General features: G+C 46.0%; 2 protein-coding genes across 3 annotated transcripts in view; one reads left to right on the top strand and one right to left on the bottom strand.

The window, feature by feature from the left end:
- The window catches only part of ABCF1 (ATP binding cassette subfamily F member 1), a 38,694-nt gene extending 26,557 nt beyond the window's left edge, over nt 1-12,137 (top strand). For both annotated transcript variants that reach the window (XM_082209420.1, XM_082209419.1), the window contains exons 20-28: nt 135-247; nt 2,515-2,686; nt 4,274-4,348; nt 4,719-4,789; nt 6,128-6,160; nt 7,571-7,739; nt 8,250-8,314; nt 9,713-9,785; nt 11,622-12,137. In XM_082209420.1, the coding sequence (XP_082065546.1) occupies nt 135-247; nt 2,515-2,686; nt 4,274-4,348; nt 4,719-4,789; nt 6,128-6,160; nt 7,571-7,739; nt 8,250-8,314; nt 9,713-9,785; nt 11,622-11,788 (938 nt within the window). In that variant the 3' untranslated portion in view covers nt 11,789-12,137. The remainder of the gene's footprint in view (nt 1-134; nt 248-2,514; nt 2,687-4,273; nt 4,349-4,718; nt 4,790-6,127; nt 6,161-7,570; nt 7,740-8,249; nt 8,315-9,712; nt 9,786-11,621) is intronic.
- DHX16 (DEAH-box helicase 16) overlaps nt 5,918-18,076 on the bottom strand; it is a 111,946-nt gene continuing 99,787 nt past the window's right edge. Inside the window, exon 18 of the mRNA XM_082209321.1 lies at nt 5,918-5,930. The gene's annotated coding sequence lies outside the window, so the exon portion shown is untranslated. The remainder of the gene's footprint in view (nt 5,931-18,076) is intronic.

Below are 18,076 nucleotides of genomic sequence, written 5' to 3'. Positions count from 1 at the left end.
CTGACCGGGTCTGATGAGAGTTGTTGTCCAACAACAGGAGAAGGCAGATCCAGGCTGATTGATCCAACCAACGCAGTTCTTAAGAGTTCTCTTCACCCCTCTGCATCTCTCTTCAACCCCCCACCCCACCCCAGTGACTTTCAAGAAGATGTATCAGCAGAAACAGAAGGAGCTTCTGAAACAGTATGAGAAGCAAGAGAAGAAACTGAAAGACCTCAAGGCCGGAGGGAAGTCAACAAAGCAGGCAGTAGGTTTCCACTTTGTATTCTGTCATGGGACCCACAAACCCGGGAGGGAACCCCCCCCCCAAAAAAAAAAAAAAGTTGCGCAGTTAGGTTCTTCTCTATGGGCTTCCTGGGAGCAGGGCGGTCCAAGGCGGCAGAGCTTTCCCATGAGTTAATCTGTGGAACTACACGCTGCAGTGTTCTTTACAGGGATTAAATAAGCACAACCGTTGGGATAAGATTGCACCCGTAGCCTTCTGCGTGGCCTCAGATATTCATAGAATCATAGAATCATAGAGTTGGAAGAGACCACAAGGGCCATCGAGTCCAACCCCCTGCCAAGCAGGAAACACCATCAGAGCACTCCTGACATATGGTTGTCAAGCCTCTGCTTAAAGACCTCCAAAGTAGGAGACTCCACCACACTCCTTGGCAGCAAATTCCACTGTCGAACAGCTCTTACTGTCAGGAAGTTCTTCCTAATGTTTAGGTGGAATCTTCTTTCTTGTAGTTTGGATCCATTGCTCCGTGTCCGCTTCTCTGGAGCAGCAGAAAACAACCTTTCTCCCTCCTCTATGTGACATCCTTTTATATATTTGAACATGGCTATCATATCACCCCTTAACCTCCTCTTCTGCAGGCTAAACATGCCCAGCTCCCTTAGCCGTTCCTCATAAGGCATCGTTTCCAGGCCTTTGACCATTTTGGTTGCCCTCCTCTGGACACGTTCCAGTTTGTCAGTGTCCCTCTTGAATTGTGGTGCCCAGAACTGGACACAGTACTCCAGGTGTGGTCTGACCAGAGCAGAATACAGTGGCACTATTACTTCCCTTGATCTAGATGCTATACTCCTATTGATGCAGCCCAGAATTGCATTGGCTTTTTTAGCTGCCGCGTCACACTGTTGGCTCATGTCAAGTTTGTGGTCAACCAAGACTCCTAGATCCTTTTCACATGTACTGCTCTCAAGCCAGGTGTCACCCATCTTGTATTTGTGCCTCTCATTTTTTTTGCCCAAGTGCAATACTTTACATTTCTCCCTGTTAAAATTCATCTTGTTTGTTTTTGCCCAGTTCTCTAATCTGTCAAGGTCGTTTTGAAGTGTGATCCTGTCCTCTGGGGTGTTAGCCACCCCTCCCAGTTTGGTGTCATCTGCAAATTTGATCAGGATGCCCTTGAGTCCATCATCCAAGTCGTTGATAAAGATGTTGAATAAGACCGGGCCCAAGACAGAACCCTGTGGCACCCCACTAGTCACTCTTCTCCAGGATGAAGAGGAACCATTGATGAGCACCCTTTGGGTTCGGTCAGTCAGCCAGTTACAAATCCACTGAGTGGTAGCATAGTCAAGACCGCATTTTACCAGCTTCTTTACAAGAATATCATGGGGCACCTTGTCAAATGCCTTGCTGAAATCAAGGTAGGCTACATCCACTGCGTTCCCTTCATCTACCAGGCTTGTAATTCTGTCAAAAAACGAGATCAGGTTAGTCTGACATGACTTATTTTTCAGAAATCCATGCTGACTATTGGTGATCACAGCATTCCTTTCTAGGTGCTCACAGACTGTTTGCTTAATGATCTGCTCCAGAATCTTCCCTGCTATTGATGTCAGACTGACTGGGCGGTAATTATTTGGGTCCTCTCTTTTCCCCTTTTTGAAAATAGGGACAACATTTGCCCTCCTCCAGTCTGCCGGGACTTCGCCTGTTCTCCAGGAATTCTCAAAGATGACTGCCAGTGGTTCTGAGATCACATCTGCCAGTTCTTTTAATACTCTTGGATGCAGTTCATCTGGCCCTGGAGACTTGAATACATCTAAACTAGCCAAATATTCTTGTACTATCTCCTTAGTTATTCTGGGCTGTGTTTCCTTTGCTGAATCATTTGCTCCAAATTCTTCAGGTCGGGCATTGTTTTCTTTATCGGAGAAGACTGAGGCAAAGAAGGCATTGAGTAGTTCAGCCCTTTCTGTGTACCCTGTTTGCATTTCACCATCTTCTCCTCTGAGTGACCCCACAGTTTCTTTGTTCTTCCTTTTGCTACGAACATACCCATAAAAGCCTTTTTTGTTGCAGGACTTTTACTCCAGTGGTGGAAGTTGACAGGAGGGGGGTTGGTTCTAGTCTCAGTGGCCCTTCTGGAAAAAATGTACACAGTATTGCACTTTTTAATTAAGGGTTTCTGTCTGCTGAGATTAAAAGAGCATAGCAGCCTAGATTGGGCCTGTCAAGAATGCTTGCCAATGGTCGGTGTCCCTGTTAACCTGTCTCTCTCCGGCCGTCCCCAGGAAAAGCAGACCAAGGAGGCCCTGACCCGAAAGCAGCAGAAGTGCCGTAAGAAGAACCCGGATGAAGAGGCGAGTGAGGTGCCCGAGCTGCTGAAGCGGCCAAAGGAGTACACTGTTAAATTCACCTTTCCAAACCCGCCACCCCTCAGCCCACCCATTCTGGGCTTGCACGGTACGAGTCTGCCTTAGCAAAGGAGAGTCCATTGGGGAGCAGGGGCAGGCAGTTGTCTGGGTGACTTTGGAAAATCACAAATAAAAGAAATCAATGGCATCTATTAGATAGATAGATAGATAGATAGATAGATAGATAGATAGATAGATAGATACATACATACATACATACATACAGTGGTACCTCAGGTTACGTTCACGTTACATACGCTTCAGGTTACAGACTCCGCTAACCCAGAAATAATACTTCGGGTTAAGAACTTTGCTTCAGGATGGGAACAGAAATTGTGCTCTGATGGCACAGCGGCAGCAGGAGGCCCCATTAGCTAAAGTGGTGCTTCAGGTTAAGAACAGTTTCAGGTTAAGTACGGACCTCCGGAATGAATTAAGTACTTAACCTGAGGTACCACTGTAAAGGTAAAGGACCCCTGATAGTTAAGTCCAGTCGCGAACGACTCTGGGCTTACGGCGCTCATCTCGCTTTACTGGCCAAGGGAGCCGGCGTTTGTCCACAGACAGTTTTTCCGGGTCATGTGGCCAGCATGACTAAGCTGCTTCTGGCGAACCAGAGCAGCGCACGGAAACGCCGTTTACCTTCCCGCCAGAGCAGTACCTATTTATCTACTGTACTTGCACTTTGACGTACTTTTGAACTGTTAGGTTGGCAGGAACTGGGACCAAGCTCACCCCATCGCGGGGATTCTAACCGCCGACCTTCTGATTGGCAAGCCCTAGGCTCAGTGGTTTAGACCACAGCGCCACCCGCACCCCATTAGATAGATAGATAGATAGATAGATAGATAGATAGATTGATATTAATATACTATTATTATTATTATTATTATTATTATTATTATTATTATTATTATTTATTACTACTACTACTACAACATTTAAGAATAACCTTTTACATGTGTCTCAACATATTATGAAAACAGCTATGTTCTTGTAACAAGAGTGTTTTGCTTCCAGATACAGTGGTACCTTGGTTCTTGAACTTAATCAGTTCCAGGTGTCCGTTCGACTCCCGACACCATTCAAAAACCAAGGTGCGGCTTCCAATTGGCTGCAGGAGCTTTCTGCACTCAATCGAAAGCTGCATTGGACGTTCAGCTTCTGAAAACCATTCACAAACCGGAACACTTCTGGCTTTGGTGTGTTCTGGAGCCGATTTGTTCGACAACTAAGCCGTTTGAGAACCCAGGTACCACTGTAGTTTTAAGAGGCAATCATTGTAACTGATAGCTACAACAGTATATTACAGCAATAGCACATAAGAGCATATATGAAATAGACTTGTACTATAACGAAAGCAAAACAGGCTTGCGTAGCTAGAACGGGCCACTGAGCCACTAAGACCAAAAACACACATTTAATTGTGAAAGAAACACTGTTGTTGAGATCTCCAGATTCTATTTTGTTCTATTGCTTCTTCAAAACTAGCTTTGAAATAATAATAGATTAATATATTTATTGAGAATAGCACGTACACACAAAATTTATTTCCATGGTTTCCTACAACAGGGTGACTACAGTTAGAGATATTTCCTTCCCTGTAGCCCACTCTCCTCCTTTTTCCCTCCTGTAGGTGTGGACTTCTGTTATGAGGGGCAGAAGCCTCTTTTCAAAAATTTGGACTTTGGGATTGACATGGAATCTCGAAGTAAGTGATTTTGGGGTCGGGGGCGGTGAATAAGTCCTTCTAAGAAACTTGTATGCCTCTTGTTTACTGAACGAGAAATCCACCTCAGCATGCTGGCTACATGATGTCCTTTGAAACCGTCATAGCTCCTTCCAGATGTTGTTGGACTCCATCAGCCCAGGCCGTCACAGCTAAAGGTCTAGCAATATCTGGAGCCACACTTGCTTATCCCCGTTTTAACGTCTTCCAGTGTTTTATTTTTGCCTGAGAGTTCCCTTCTCAAGTCTGTCTGCCTCAGCTCTTGAGAGCAGGCCACGGGGAGGATCTCCTGAAAGCATCTCCTGCCACACAGAAATCTCAAAGTTGACTGTGCCTTTCTCTCTCCCCTCAGTCTGTATTGTGGGTCCCAACGGCGTCGGGAAAAGTACGCTGCTGTTGCTGTTAACGGGTAAATTGACGCCGGTAAGTGAGCCCTGCCCCTCTTTCCCCTTTTTGGTCTTCCTCGTTTTTTTTAATCATCCCGCTTTGTTCCTGAGATGGCCTCCCTTTTCTGCTTGTCTTCCCTCCACCACATGCCTTTGCTGATCCCGACAGGAATGTGTTTCCCATTTCTGCTCAGGCAGCGAGAAGAGCTGCTCTAAGTGTGTCCTCAAATTCAGCCCCCGTGGTGCATGAATTGGGCCACGCCATTGCTGGGGAGCAAGGGGTGAGCTGCAGGACCCATCTGTGGATGGCCACATGTGTTTATTTAGTAGACTCATATACCACTTTTTCACTATAGAATCCTTTAAGCGACATTTATAAAAGCGCTACAGGTACACCAAGGACCATGTGCTCACAAAACAACCATCCCTGCTGAAACAGGAGCTGGCATCAGGGGTTCCTTCCTGCAGGGCAAGTGGTGTTTCTTGGCCCTGTGGTGGGAACAGGGCGGTCTGGCTGGAGCAGGCCCAGCTGTTGTCTATGCCTGCTCACCTCCTGTGAATCTGGGGCTTTCTGCAAGAGCATTTAACCTTAGGCTCTGCTTTGCAGCCAGCAAGCGCTCTCCTACCCAGGTTTGTAGGCCTAGACCTGAGGAGTTTAACTGCTGAGCAAATGCCTATCCCAAGAGCTGCCCAACCCAAAATTTTATTCAAAAGAACAGTAGGGTGTTTTTGTGTGTGTGTGTGTGTGTGTGTTTTGGTGGCCCATACAGGGACCAAAAGAACAGTAGGTGTTGGTCAAATCCAGGCAAACTCTTATCACACTTATCACTGCTGCTCAAATGTCCCTCTTGCACCTTAACCAGGCACAAAATCATTCCTTTCCATTTTGCACGATCTCAAAATAGGCTGCCTTTTGATGGATGGATATGTGTGTGTGTGTGCGCGTGTGTGTGTGTGTGTGTGTTTTGGTTTCACAAGTTCATTCACAGAAAAATATTCTTGCAAATATTAAATATTAAAATTTAACACAAATATTCTTTCGAATCCTAGGACTTCCCTCCTCCCCTCTGTGGTTTCATTAAAAACCGTTTCCAACTGCAGATTATAAATCTATCCAGTTTACAGTCCACAATTATATCCAAAGTCTGTGTATCATTGCAATAGTCCAATAGTTTCATCTGCCAGTCCGCCCTCATAGGTATCTTATCATCTTTCCAGCTCTGGGCAAGCAACATCCTTGCATCTGGCATTTTGGCCCTGCTGAATCCGATCTTTTCAAGCACTTCTTCTTTGATCTGGTTGTATCTCAGGGAAGGTCATTAGACCCTTGGACTACACTCTTAACTTGTTTTTGTTTCTGTTTTCATCCTTCCAGACAAGAGGGGAAATGAGGAAAAACCACAGGCTGGTAAGTACCCATGACAATACAGCAGAGAATGTGGAATGACATTTTGAGCGGGGTGGGGGGCGGTTCACATCTGGAATAGCAAAGCAAGCCTGTGACTCCAAATGGAAGGATCTTTGTCCTGCTGGAAGCTGGTTTGTTCCAAGAAACCATGAAAACAAATAGTTTATGTCTTCACCTAACAAGACACATATGACAGAGGGGCTTCCTACCTTTGCTTTTAAGAAGCTGCTGGGAGGCAGAGGGTCCTGGGGTTGAATGTGAGAGGCCCTGGATTGATTTCTTTCTTTTATGGTGGCTATTACATTAGTTCCCCGCCTCTCCTCCAAGAAGCTTGTGGATGTTGGGATTTCATTCTCTCATTGCTGGATCATGTGATCCTTATTTACATTCCATAGTGCTGGAAGTGTATGGAACACACACTGAACATCTGTTCTTTGTGCTTTAGTTTTCTGCTCTTTGTTCTCTGCTCTCGGACAGAGAAGACATGTGAGACACTGTTCACACTAGCCGTGTTTGTTGTTTTGATTTGCTGTAAATAAAGAAGCTTCCGTGATGCCACATACCCTACGCAGCCTCACTTCTTGCTGAAACTCTGCTATAGGGTCCCACAGGTCCCCTGGATGATGTGGGTCACAGTTCTCCTGCATACAAGGGATGTACACATAATGGATGCATGTCTCGATAAGAGTGGTCTGCTGAAAGATCAGTGCAGAGCAATGGGATCTCTAATAATAATAATAATAATAATAATAATAATAATAATAACAACAATAACAATATTTATATTTATATCCCGGCCAAAGCCGGGCTCAGAGTGCCTAACAAGTAAAAATAGCACAGTGTACATAAAATCACACAGTCAATTAATTAAAATACATTCTAAAATCAATTCAGAATCAAATTAATGGCAACCATTGGGCTAGAGCTCTATGAGGATTACAGAAGGAGAGAGGGGGGTCAGACTATGCCTTGGCCAAAGGCCTGGTGGAACAGCTCCGTCTTTCAGGCCCTACGGAAAGATGTCAAGTCCCTCTTCTCTGTCCTGAGGTGCCAGGAACTGAGCTGAGCTCACACAGCACCTCAGTGTGGCACCCTTTTAAACTGGTTAAGGGAGTGGGGGGGTAATAGTAGTAGTAGTAGTAGTAATAATAATAATAATAATATTTATACCCTGCCCATCTGGCTGGGTGGCTCGCAACAGAATATAAAAAACACATAAAAACATAATTTGTTTTTTTTAAAAAAAAAACTTCTCTAAACTGGGCTGCCTTCAGGTGTCTTCTAAATGTCAGATAGTTGTTTATTTCCTTGACATTGGATGGGAGGGTGTTCCACAGGGCATGCGCCACAACCGGGCGGGGGACATTTCCCTTTGCAGGATGAAAGACCTGTCCTTTTCTCTCCTGGCAGAAAATCGGGTTCTTCAACCAGCAGTATGCCGACCAGCTGAATATGCAGGAAACGGCGACAGAGTACCTGCAGCGCAACTTCAACCTGCCCTACCAGGATGCCCGCAAATGCCTGGGGCGCTTTGGCCTGGAGAGCCACGCCCATACCATCCAGATCTGCAAGCTCTCTGGTATATAAAGTAATAATGCAGTGGTACCTCGGGTGACAAACACTTCGGGTTACAGACTCTGCTAACCCGGAAGTAGTACCTTGGCTTGAGAACTTTACCTCAGGATGAGAATGAAAATCACGCGGTGGCGGCGGGAGGCCCCATTAGCTAAAGTGGTGCTTCAGGTTAAGAACAGTTTCAGGTTAAGAACAGACCTCCGGAACGAGTTAAGTTTGTAACCCGAGGTATAATAATAATAATAATCCGGAACGAGTTAAGTTTGTAACCCGAGGTATAATAATAATAATAATAATAATAATAATAATAATAATAATAATTATTATTATTTTATTGATTGATTGTGTGCCTCGGAAAACCAGCCGCAAGCGGGGATATTGCTCCTGTGCTCTGATCCTGCTTGCACACTTCCCTGGCTCCTGTGAGAACAGGGTGTTGGACAAGATGGGCTCTTCTTGGGTTCCTATGCATCTCACATTCATTGTCTCTCTTCTGTTTTGTACTTCCTTCTAGGGGGACAGAAAGCCCGCGTGGTCTTTGCCGAACTTGCTTGTAGGGAACCAGATGTCCTCATTTTGGTGAGTCCCACACATAACCCCTTGAAGAGGAGGGGCGGCGTATGTGATATATCTTGTAAGATTGTGATAGTTATCTCATTACTACAAAATAGCAATAAATTTGAACCTAATCAATTTTGGAGCACTGGGATTGTTCCCCAAGGAATTGCGCTTACCTTACCGCCAGCAGCAGGGACGCAGGTGGCGCTGTGGGTTAAACCACAGAGCCTAGGATTTGCCGATCAGTAGGTCGGCGGTTCGAATCCCCACGACGGGGTGAGCTCCCGTTGCTCGGTCCTTCCTCCTGCCAACCTAGCAGTTCGAAAGCACGTCAAAGTACAAGTAGATAAATAGGTACCGCTCTGGTGGGAAGGTAAACGGCGTTTCTATGCGCTGCTCTGATTCGCCAGAAGTGGCTTAGTCATGCTGGTCACATGACCCGGAAGCTGTACGCCGTCTCCCTCGGCCAATAAAGCGAGATGAGCGCCACAACCCCAGAGTTGGTCACGACTGGACCTAATGGTCAGGGGTCCCTTTACCTTTACTTTAATAATTATCAGAAATGGCTGTCCAATCCTCCCTTGGCCAATAAAGCGAGATGAGCGGCCACGACTAAACCTAATGGTCAGGGATACCTTTACCGCCAGCAGAGTGTATTGGAGTGGTCCCAGACTGTTGGATCTTTTAAGCAGAGAGGCCCACAATAAGGGCCTGCCTGCCTGCCCCCCCCTCTCTCTCCTTCCTTCCTTCCTTCCTTCCTTTCTTTCTTTCTTTCTTTCTTTCTTTCTTTCTTTCTTTCTTTCTTTTTCCTTTCTTTCCTTTCTTTCCCTGTCTCTTAATGAAAGGATGGTAATCCTTGGTGCACCTTCTTACAATTCTGATGCTCTTTTCTTCACAACCCCATTCAGCTACCCTCTGATTCAGATCCTGAGCTAAGCTTAAAGGTCCTAAAAGCACCTTCCTGAGTCTGCATTGGCTTCCGGTTGCTAATGCTTGGAAACCCAGTCAGGCTGCTTTCTGAAATCTGCTCAGTACAGTGGTACCTCTGGTTACGTACTTAATTCGTTCCGGAGGTCCGTTCTTAAACTGAAACTGTTCTTAACCTGAAGCACCACTTTAGCTAATGGGGCCTCCTGCAGCCGCCGCACCACCGCTGCACGATTTCTCTTCTCATGCTGAAGCAAAGTTCTTAACCCGAGGTACTATTTCTGGGTTAGCGGAGTCTGTAACCTGAAGCGTATGTAACCCGAGGTACCACTGTACTACAAAGATTTCTGCTGCTGCAGAACCTGGGAGCTGAATCATCCTTCTTCAAGCCCAACCCACCACCACTGTAGAGCAATGCAAATCCAGGAGACTGTCCCCAACCCCATGTACTTCATCCTCTTTTTGTGACTTTCTTGCCCCCCCCCCCCCCAGGATGAACCGACGAATAACCTGGATATTGAGTCAATCGATGCCTTGGGCGATGCCATCAACGAGTATAAAGGCGGTGAGTGGAAAATCTGGAGAGCACGGGGTTGGGGAAGGCCATTCTAAAGAGCATATGGATTATGTTTCCTACATTTCCTACATGCAGCGGTTTCACCCTCAAAGCCCTAGTGATGAAGTAGACCTCACACACAAGATTTTGAAGATGACTCTTCACCTGCAGGATGGCAAATATTAACAAGCAGTATTATATATGCATATTAAGTCCAATACAGTGTGTTTCTCTCTCCCTTGAGCCCAAGAGAGGGTCTTCTTGCTTCTTGCTTTCAAAACTCCTTTATAGCAGTGCGTAAGTTAGCAGTCCATAGCTTGTCTGTCCTCACAAACTCCTCCAGATATAGCGTCTGTTTGAAGTTTCCATATTCAGTGAAACAGCCAGCCAACTCCAACCCTTTCTATCTAACAGACACACACTTTTAAAGGGAGTTAACGAATTGACACAGCAATGATTCCACGTTTTTCTTTTTTTGCGGTTTGTTTGTTTGTTTATATTTTATACATTTATTTGCATTTCATACATTCTTCCTTTTTTTGACAAAGTAATAATCATAAATGAATAAGAATTAAACTGTGCACCCCACCACCGAGACCATTCCATTGTAACTATCCAACCTCCCAAAATGTTAACACCTCTAGCAATGGTTTGACCCCTTTCCGTTTTAACAGTACAATTTCTGCAAACAACCCTCCATATCTCCTCAAAATCATTTCTCCTGCATATTCCCCGTCTTACCTTAATGGCACATGTTAATTTATCGTTAATAGCTATATCCCACACCTCTTTATACCATTCTTCCATTTTGTATTCGCCTTTCCCCTTCCACTTCCTAGCTCTAATAATTCTGGTAGCTGTCAATAAATTTGTGAGCAAGTCCTTCATAGGCTGCGAACCTTCCATCCCATTGTAAATTGATAATAATGGACTTTTGGTCAGCTTTAACACAGTGATTTCTGTTATTTCCTTAAACACCCTTTGCCAAAAAAATTGTACGTATTTTCACCCCCACCACATGTGAACATGATTCTGCATTTCTGTGACCTTAATTGTGACCTTAATTGGAGTCACAAGATTTTGCAGCTGTTACATTACAATACCGTATTTTTCGCTCTATAAGACACACCAGACCACAAGACGCATCTAGTTTTTGGAGGAGGAAAACAAGAAAAAAAAAATTCTGAATCTCAGAAGGCAGAACAGCAAGAGGGATCGCTGTGCAGTGAAAGCAGCAATCCCTCTTGCTGTTCTGGCTTCTGTGATAGCTGCACAGCCTGCATTCGCTCCGTAAGACGCACACACATTTCCCCTTACATTTTAGGAGGGGGAAGTGAGTCTTATAGAGCAAAAAATAAATACGGTACATTACATGACATGACATTACATTACATTACATTACATTACATTACATTGGTTTTCTTTTCACCCTTACAATTCATTCTTAATAAAATACATTTTCTAACAAATACAGTACAAATACGGACATGCCCTGCTCATGTTCCCAGCCACTACTTCTCTCTGGTAGCTCTTGAGACCAGAAGAGGCACATACCGTATTTTTCCATGTTTAAGACGCCCCCGTGTATAAATTTTTGTGGACTCAGATTTAAGAAAATTTGGGGGGAATGCCGAAAATCACTAACCCGACTTCCCTATGCACTATCCATATATATGACAACCCCCGTTTTTTAACATTATTTTAGAGTAAAAAACCCTTGTCTTATACATGGAAAAGTGCGGTATATTGTCCTGTGGAAGGTTTTTTTTGTGGGGGTTTTTTTGCAGCAAGTGGGATTTTCTTAGAGCAGGATGCGCTAACTGTCCCGCCTCTTCCCCCTTCCAGCCGTGATCGTTGTGAGCCACGACGCCCGGCTTATCACAGAGACCAACTGCCACCTTTGGGTGGTGGAAGACCGCTCTGTCAACCAGATAGATGGCGACTTCGAAGATTACAAGCGTGAAGTGCTGGAGGCCTTGGGCGAAGTTTTGGTCAATCGGCCCCGGGAATGAGGATGAAAGAGGCGGGGCCTCTTCAGTATAGGCCCCGCCTCCCTTGGTTTTCCTAGCAGAAGCTCCTCCTTTTCCTTGAGAAGCCGGACTCTATTTATCTGACAGCTGAGGGAGGAAAGAGTGAGCATTTAGAAGGAGCTGACAACTCCATCTTACTCTTCCCTCTCCACCACCAGCAGGAAAGTTAAAAGTGTTTGAGGGGGTTGGAAAAGTGAGGGTGTGTCTCCCAGTGGCTTGTTGTCCCCACCCCCGAGGCTGGCATTTTGGTGTCATTTTTACAGATCTCCTCTCTCTTTTTCCTCCCACCGTACACTTAATAAATTAAAATGTGAAGGATGCTTTTGCCTGATGGGCTGCCTTTGTAGTTATTTATTTATATATATAGATGTGTATATATGGTCGGGATCTCCGCTTGGCCAAGCTGATAAAGCTCATTTTCTTCCCCCGAGTCTTTTGGAATCGCCTCCCAACGTGTTTAACAACCTGAGCCTTTGATAAGGCCTCAGGCACATTCTTCAGTAGAGTTTCCAGCACAGGAAAGAGACAAGAGGTTTGGGCTACATTGTAAAGAGTTTTATTTCTAAGCTACGCAGGCAGAAAAGACAGCCTCTCTCTATGAAAGCAGAGAGCAACTGGAACAAAGGAAACAGGAAACCACTAACGTCACATCCTGTCTCCTTTCCTGTGAGACTTCCCAAAGCCTGGAAGGTCTCTGGAATGTAAACAGAGTCCCGTGACTCCAAGCAGTTACACAGTGATAAGATCAGGAACTAACATATATGTCAGCACATTGAAAAACAAGCGCTGAGATGGAAACACAATTGCACAGTTTACAACAATGCATCAGATAATGAGTCACTAAGATTATAATCCAGATTATCAATATCTCTGAATAAACAAGGAAGAAGGCAACATACTTCATACATTTAATACAGTTCATAGAAGAGCCTACTCAGTATCTTTCCCGTTTATATACAGTGGTGCCCCGCAAGACGAACGGCTCGCAAGACGGAAAACCCGCTAGACGAAAGGGTTTTCCGTTTTGGAGGCGCTTCGCAAAACGAATTTCCCTATGGGCTTGCTTCGCAAGACGAAAGCCCATAGGGAAATCTCCGGGGACCTCTTTTAAATGCTAGCGGTGGGGAGCAAAGCCTTTCCCCCCCCTTCGGCCTTCAGAAGAGGTCCAGGAAGGCTGGCGGGGGCCGAAAGGCTTTGCTCCCCACCGCCAGCATTTTAAAAGCAGTCCGGGATAGCTTCCCGCTATCCCGGACGGCTTTTGAAGGCAGGAGAGGTCCGCAAAGCCTGGGCGCGCTGATCTCAGCGCGCGCAGGCTTCGGCATGCCGGCAACTCTCCGCAAACAGCGGCAGCGCTGCCGCTGCTCGCGGAGAGGTCCGCGAAGCCTTGGCCGGACAGCTTTTGAAGGCAGGCGGGGGGGACAAAGACTTTCGCCCCCCGCCAGCCTTCAGAAGAGGTCCAGGACCTCTTCTGAAGGCTGGCGGGGGGCAAAAGTCTTTGTCCCCCCTGCCTGCCTTCCCAGGGGCTTTTAAATCGCCCCGGACAGCGGAGAAGCCCTCCGCTGTCCCGGGGTTTTTTAAAATGCTGGGGTGGGTGGGAAGAAAAGCCCTTGTCCCCCCCCCCCAGCCTTCAGAAGAGGTCGGGGGACAGACTGTCCCCGGATCTGGTCTGAAGTCGGTTTCCCTAGGAACGCATTAATTGATTTTCAATGCATTCCTATGGGAAACCGTGCATCGCAAGACGAAAAACTCGCAAGAAGAAAAAACTTGCGGAACAAATTAATTTTGTTTTGCGAGGCACCACTGTACTTAGAATCATAGAATCATAGAGTTGACATAGACCACAAGGGCCATCGAGTCCAACCCCCTGCCAAGCAGGAAACACCATCAGAGCACTCCTGACGTATGGTTGTCAAGCCTCTGCTTAAAGACCTCCAAAGTAGGAGACTCCACCACACTCCCTGGCAGCAAATTCCACTGTCGAACAGCTCTTACTGTCAGGAAGTTCTTCCTAATGTTTAGGTGGAATCTTCTTTCTTGTAGTTTGGATCCATTGCTCCGTGTCCGCTTCTCTGGAGCAGCAGAAAACAACCTTTCTCCCGCCTCCATATGACATCCTTTTATATATTTGAACATGGCTATCATATCACCCCTTAACCTCCTCTTCTCCAGGCTAAACATGCCCAGCTCCCTTAGCTGTTATAAGGCATCGTTTCTAGACCTTTGATCATTTTGGTTACTTAAAATCTTTTGTTTAAGGAGAATCATATTCATCTTAGAATCATAGAGTTGGAAGGGACCCCGGCGGTCATCTAGTCCAACCCCCTTCAGTGCAGGAATATGCAGCTGTCCCATCAGGAATAGAACCTGAGACCTTGGTGTTATCAGCACCATGCTCTAGCCAACAGAGGTCTCTATGCAATTGCAAACAGGTTTAGTTTTTTTTTAATTCTGGAGAATAGAGAGTGAGAAGGTGGGAACAAGTTGGTTGAGCAAGGGGAAGGATGCAGGCAAGTGTTTCCCCACCATCACTGCCTCCTTTGAGGGGGAGGCCTCTAAGCAGTGTTAAAGTCCTGCTTCCTAGCACTAGAATTGCCAATGTGGTGCCGATGTGCCCGCAGCGCCCCCCCCAAAAATTTTTTTTAGCTTGAAGCAAGCATTCTGTTGTAGCCAGTAGCCAACCGGTTGATATGTGTGGGTTACCCATGACAGCTTCTTGTTTGCAGATGTGCCTCCTGAGACACACAGTCCTGAGGTGGGGGGGGGCATCTTTCCTTGCAAGGGAGAAATAACCAGGCCAGAAAATAGCCCCATCTGCTTCTTTCCTCCCAGTCACTATGAATTATAGAATTGCAGAGTTAAAAGGGACCCCAAGGGTCATCTACTCCAACCCACTGCAATGCAGAAATCTCGGCTTGTTTAGTCCATGCACACACAAATGTTTCAGTGTAGTTGCCATGCAGTTGCTAAGGTGTCCTTACTGCTGAATTGCTCGTTGCAATAAAATTTCAATCTAGATTTTAAAAAAACCCAACAACACTGCTTTATTTAACTTGGAGATAAAAGGATAACACAGAATTAAGAGGCTTGTTACACGTTTCAGAAGCATTATATGTAATAGAAAACGAATAGATCATAAGCACAAATGTCTCCAACAAGCATTGACTCGGCAAGTTACCAAATACACGAATTGTCCCGAGCGCTTTTGCTTATTATGGTTGTCTCTGTGGTTAAAAATACAAAAGGCCTTTTCCTCGTGACAATAGAGCTGGAAAGGCCTACTTAATGCGCTCGGCTTCCGTAAGGCAGTGGAAGAAAGCAGGAAAATGCTACTTTGCAATGGCTACATGTGCCTGACCCTAAGGAAAAGGTGAAATATGCAGGAAGCTAATCCTATCAGACGACAGGTGGCTGATTCGACAGTGGAATTTGCTGCCAAGGAGTGTGGTGGAGTCTCCTTCTTTGGAGGTCTTTAAGCAGAGGCTTGACAACCATATGTCAGGAGTGCTCTGATGGTGTTTCCTGCTTGGCAGGGGGTTGGACTCGATGGCCCTTGTGGTCTATTCCAACTCTATGATTCTATGATTCTGAGCACCAAGCATAGATATGTCTGAAATGGCTAGAAAACTCTCATGCAGGGACATGCTCCAAACCTTGCGACAACAACCTTGTGTAAACTCTGGCGCAGGTACCAAGATGGAAAAGGTGGAACCTTTTTGTGGCTGTGTAGAAGAGGGAACGTTGTCAGGTGCAGTTTGGCGATGTCCTGGGATGAACAAGTGCTACCTGCTAAAATTCTCCTCTTCTTTCACACTATTCTTGAAGCCACAAGACCCGCTGTCCTCATGTTGCACCCTTGGTGCAAGGTTAGTGCTCTCTCTTGTTAGAGCGTTTAGCTTTGACTTATCCTAAAGGTAAAGGGGAGCCCTGACCACTAGGTCCAGTCGTGACCGACTCTTGGGTTGCGGCGCTCGCCTCCCTCCCTTGGCAGAGGGAGCTGGCGTACAGTTTCCGGGTCATGTGGCCAGCATGCCAAGCCGCTTCTGGCAAACCAGAGCAGCGCACAGAAACGCCGTTTACCTTCCCACCAGAGCGGTACCTATTTATCTACTTGCACTTTGACGTGCTTTCGAACTGATAGGTTGGCAGGAGCAGGGACCGAGCAACGGGAGCTCACCCCGTCGCGGGGATTCGAGCCTCTGACCTTCTGATTGGCAAGTCCTAGGCTCTGTGGTTTAACCCACAACGCCACCCGCATCCCTTATCCTAGCAAGCTGCTAAACAATTAGAATGTACCTAGAATCCAGGCAAAGAAAGGTACTGCATTTGAAGTCCCATTTGCCTTATAAGCCATTGTTCCTGCGGGACTCGAATCAGGCTCAAAAGTGTATCGGAAAGGAATCTGTGGTTTGCAACTAAACAACTCTCGGAGTGACGTCTGCTCAAAGCACAGCTTTTTCAAGCCTTTGCTGCTTGTCTCAGTCTCTAAAGTCTTTCAACCGAATGATTCAGTCACATGAAACCTGCATTCCGTTGCTGTGAAGTTTTTGTTTTTGTTTTAATTTACTCGTGGTGCCTTGTAATTAACGCCAGCACAATGACTGTTTAGAAGCCAGGCTAAATTTGCATTGCTTAACCTAAGATGCTGTCTAGGGCAAAGTTTGCATGCCTTCCATATTCCCCACCACTTCCACTTTCTAGCCACAATTTGGGGTATTTGTCTGGCAAGAGGCGCCCTATCAACATTCTCCACTCTTCTCTGAGAGCAGCAAACTATATTGTGCAGAACGAAGTGGACACAGACAAGTTTGCCAGTAATTTTTTTTTTCTTCATCAGGTGACAAAAATGGATCAACATAAGCTCTTGGCTGTGGTACAGCTTCCTCATTTTAACAGTTTAATGAGAAATGGATAAAATTAGCTCTAGAAACAATTTAGGCATACAAATGATATCAGCAAATTATAGAGAAAGCTTAAATCAGGGTCAGCAAACTTTTTCAGCAGGGGGCCGGTCCACTGTCCCTCAGACCTTGTGGGGGGCCGGACTATATTTTGAAAAAAAGAGAGAAAAGAACGAATTCCTATGCCCCCAAAATAACCCAGAGATGCATTTTAAATAAAAGGACGCATTCTACTCAGGTAAAAACACGCTGATTCTCGGACTGTCTGCAGGCCAGATTGAGAAGGCGATTGGGCCGGATCTGGCCCCCAGGCCTTAGGTTGCCTACCCATGGCTTAAATTATGAAACTGAAGGAGGAATTCAAGGCTATGTGTATTGTTTATCTTTGCCTGATGAAAGGATCTCCCCCCTTTCTCTTGCACTCTGTTCCAGAGGTTCTCCCAACTCCCCTCCCCCCACCCAAGCACAAGCAAATGCACAGGGAGGGGATCCCGGTTGCAGCAGTTGAATGTCTTCTGTGGGCTCCCATTGGTGGAGCTAGTTGGTTGAATCCAGCCCTCAAAAGTGAACTGAAGACTTGAAATCGAAATGACCTCATGATGCCATAATGCAGGGGTTACCAATGTAGTGCCCTTCAGATGTTGCCTAATTATCCCAGACCATTGGCCATGTTGGCTGGGACTTATGGAAGTTGGATTCCAACAATATAAGGAGGGCATCGTGTAGGTTTTTCCTGTAGATTCTACCATAGATAAGCAACAGAAGTGGTTTAAAAAAAGAAAAAGATGGTTCCATCCATGATGAGCCAACAGCAACCTGAAGCTCTCCAGACATCGCTGGACTATATCTCTCACCACCCCTGAACATGGACCTTGTTTGCTCCAGCTGATGGGAGTCCCAAGAGCTCTAAAGCACCAAGTTTCCCCATCCATGCCCATTGCAGCTGCCTCACAACAAACTATTCCTAGCAGCCTCCACTGGCAACTGGAATATGTAGGGAAGGCGCCATGAACCATTCATGATCCCACAACAAATTACTCCTTTGTTGTTAACATCTTTCTCCAGAAGAACTCGTACAGGATCTCGGACTGGTAAATTTACAGGACCAGACTGGCTCCGCTTTAGTAGAGCAGCACTGTAGGTCTTCCAATTGTTCCAGGCCTAGGTTTATTTCTGAGCCATCATGGTGCTACCTGCCTGTTGAGAACAACTCGCCCATTTTGTCCAGGTCAAGACATCTTGCTGCCTGAGGCAGTGGACAAGACAATGCCCTCCCTATTCTAAGTACCAAAGCCAACTAAGGCTGGCACCTGAATCCTATTGGCATTGGGACAGCATCACCACTGCAGTGGCTAGCTTCCGAGATGCAGAT

Source organism: Podarcis vaucheri, assembly GCF_965113315.1.
Source record: "Podarcis vaucheri genome assembly, chromosome: 2".
Lineage (NCBI taxonomy): Eukaryota > Metazoa > Chordata > Lepidosauria > Squamata > Lacertidae > Podarcis > Podarcis vaucheri.
Note: the sequence above shows the minus strand (reverse complement) of the source record. Positions and strands in the feature narration are given on the sequence as shown.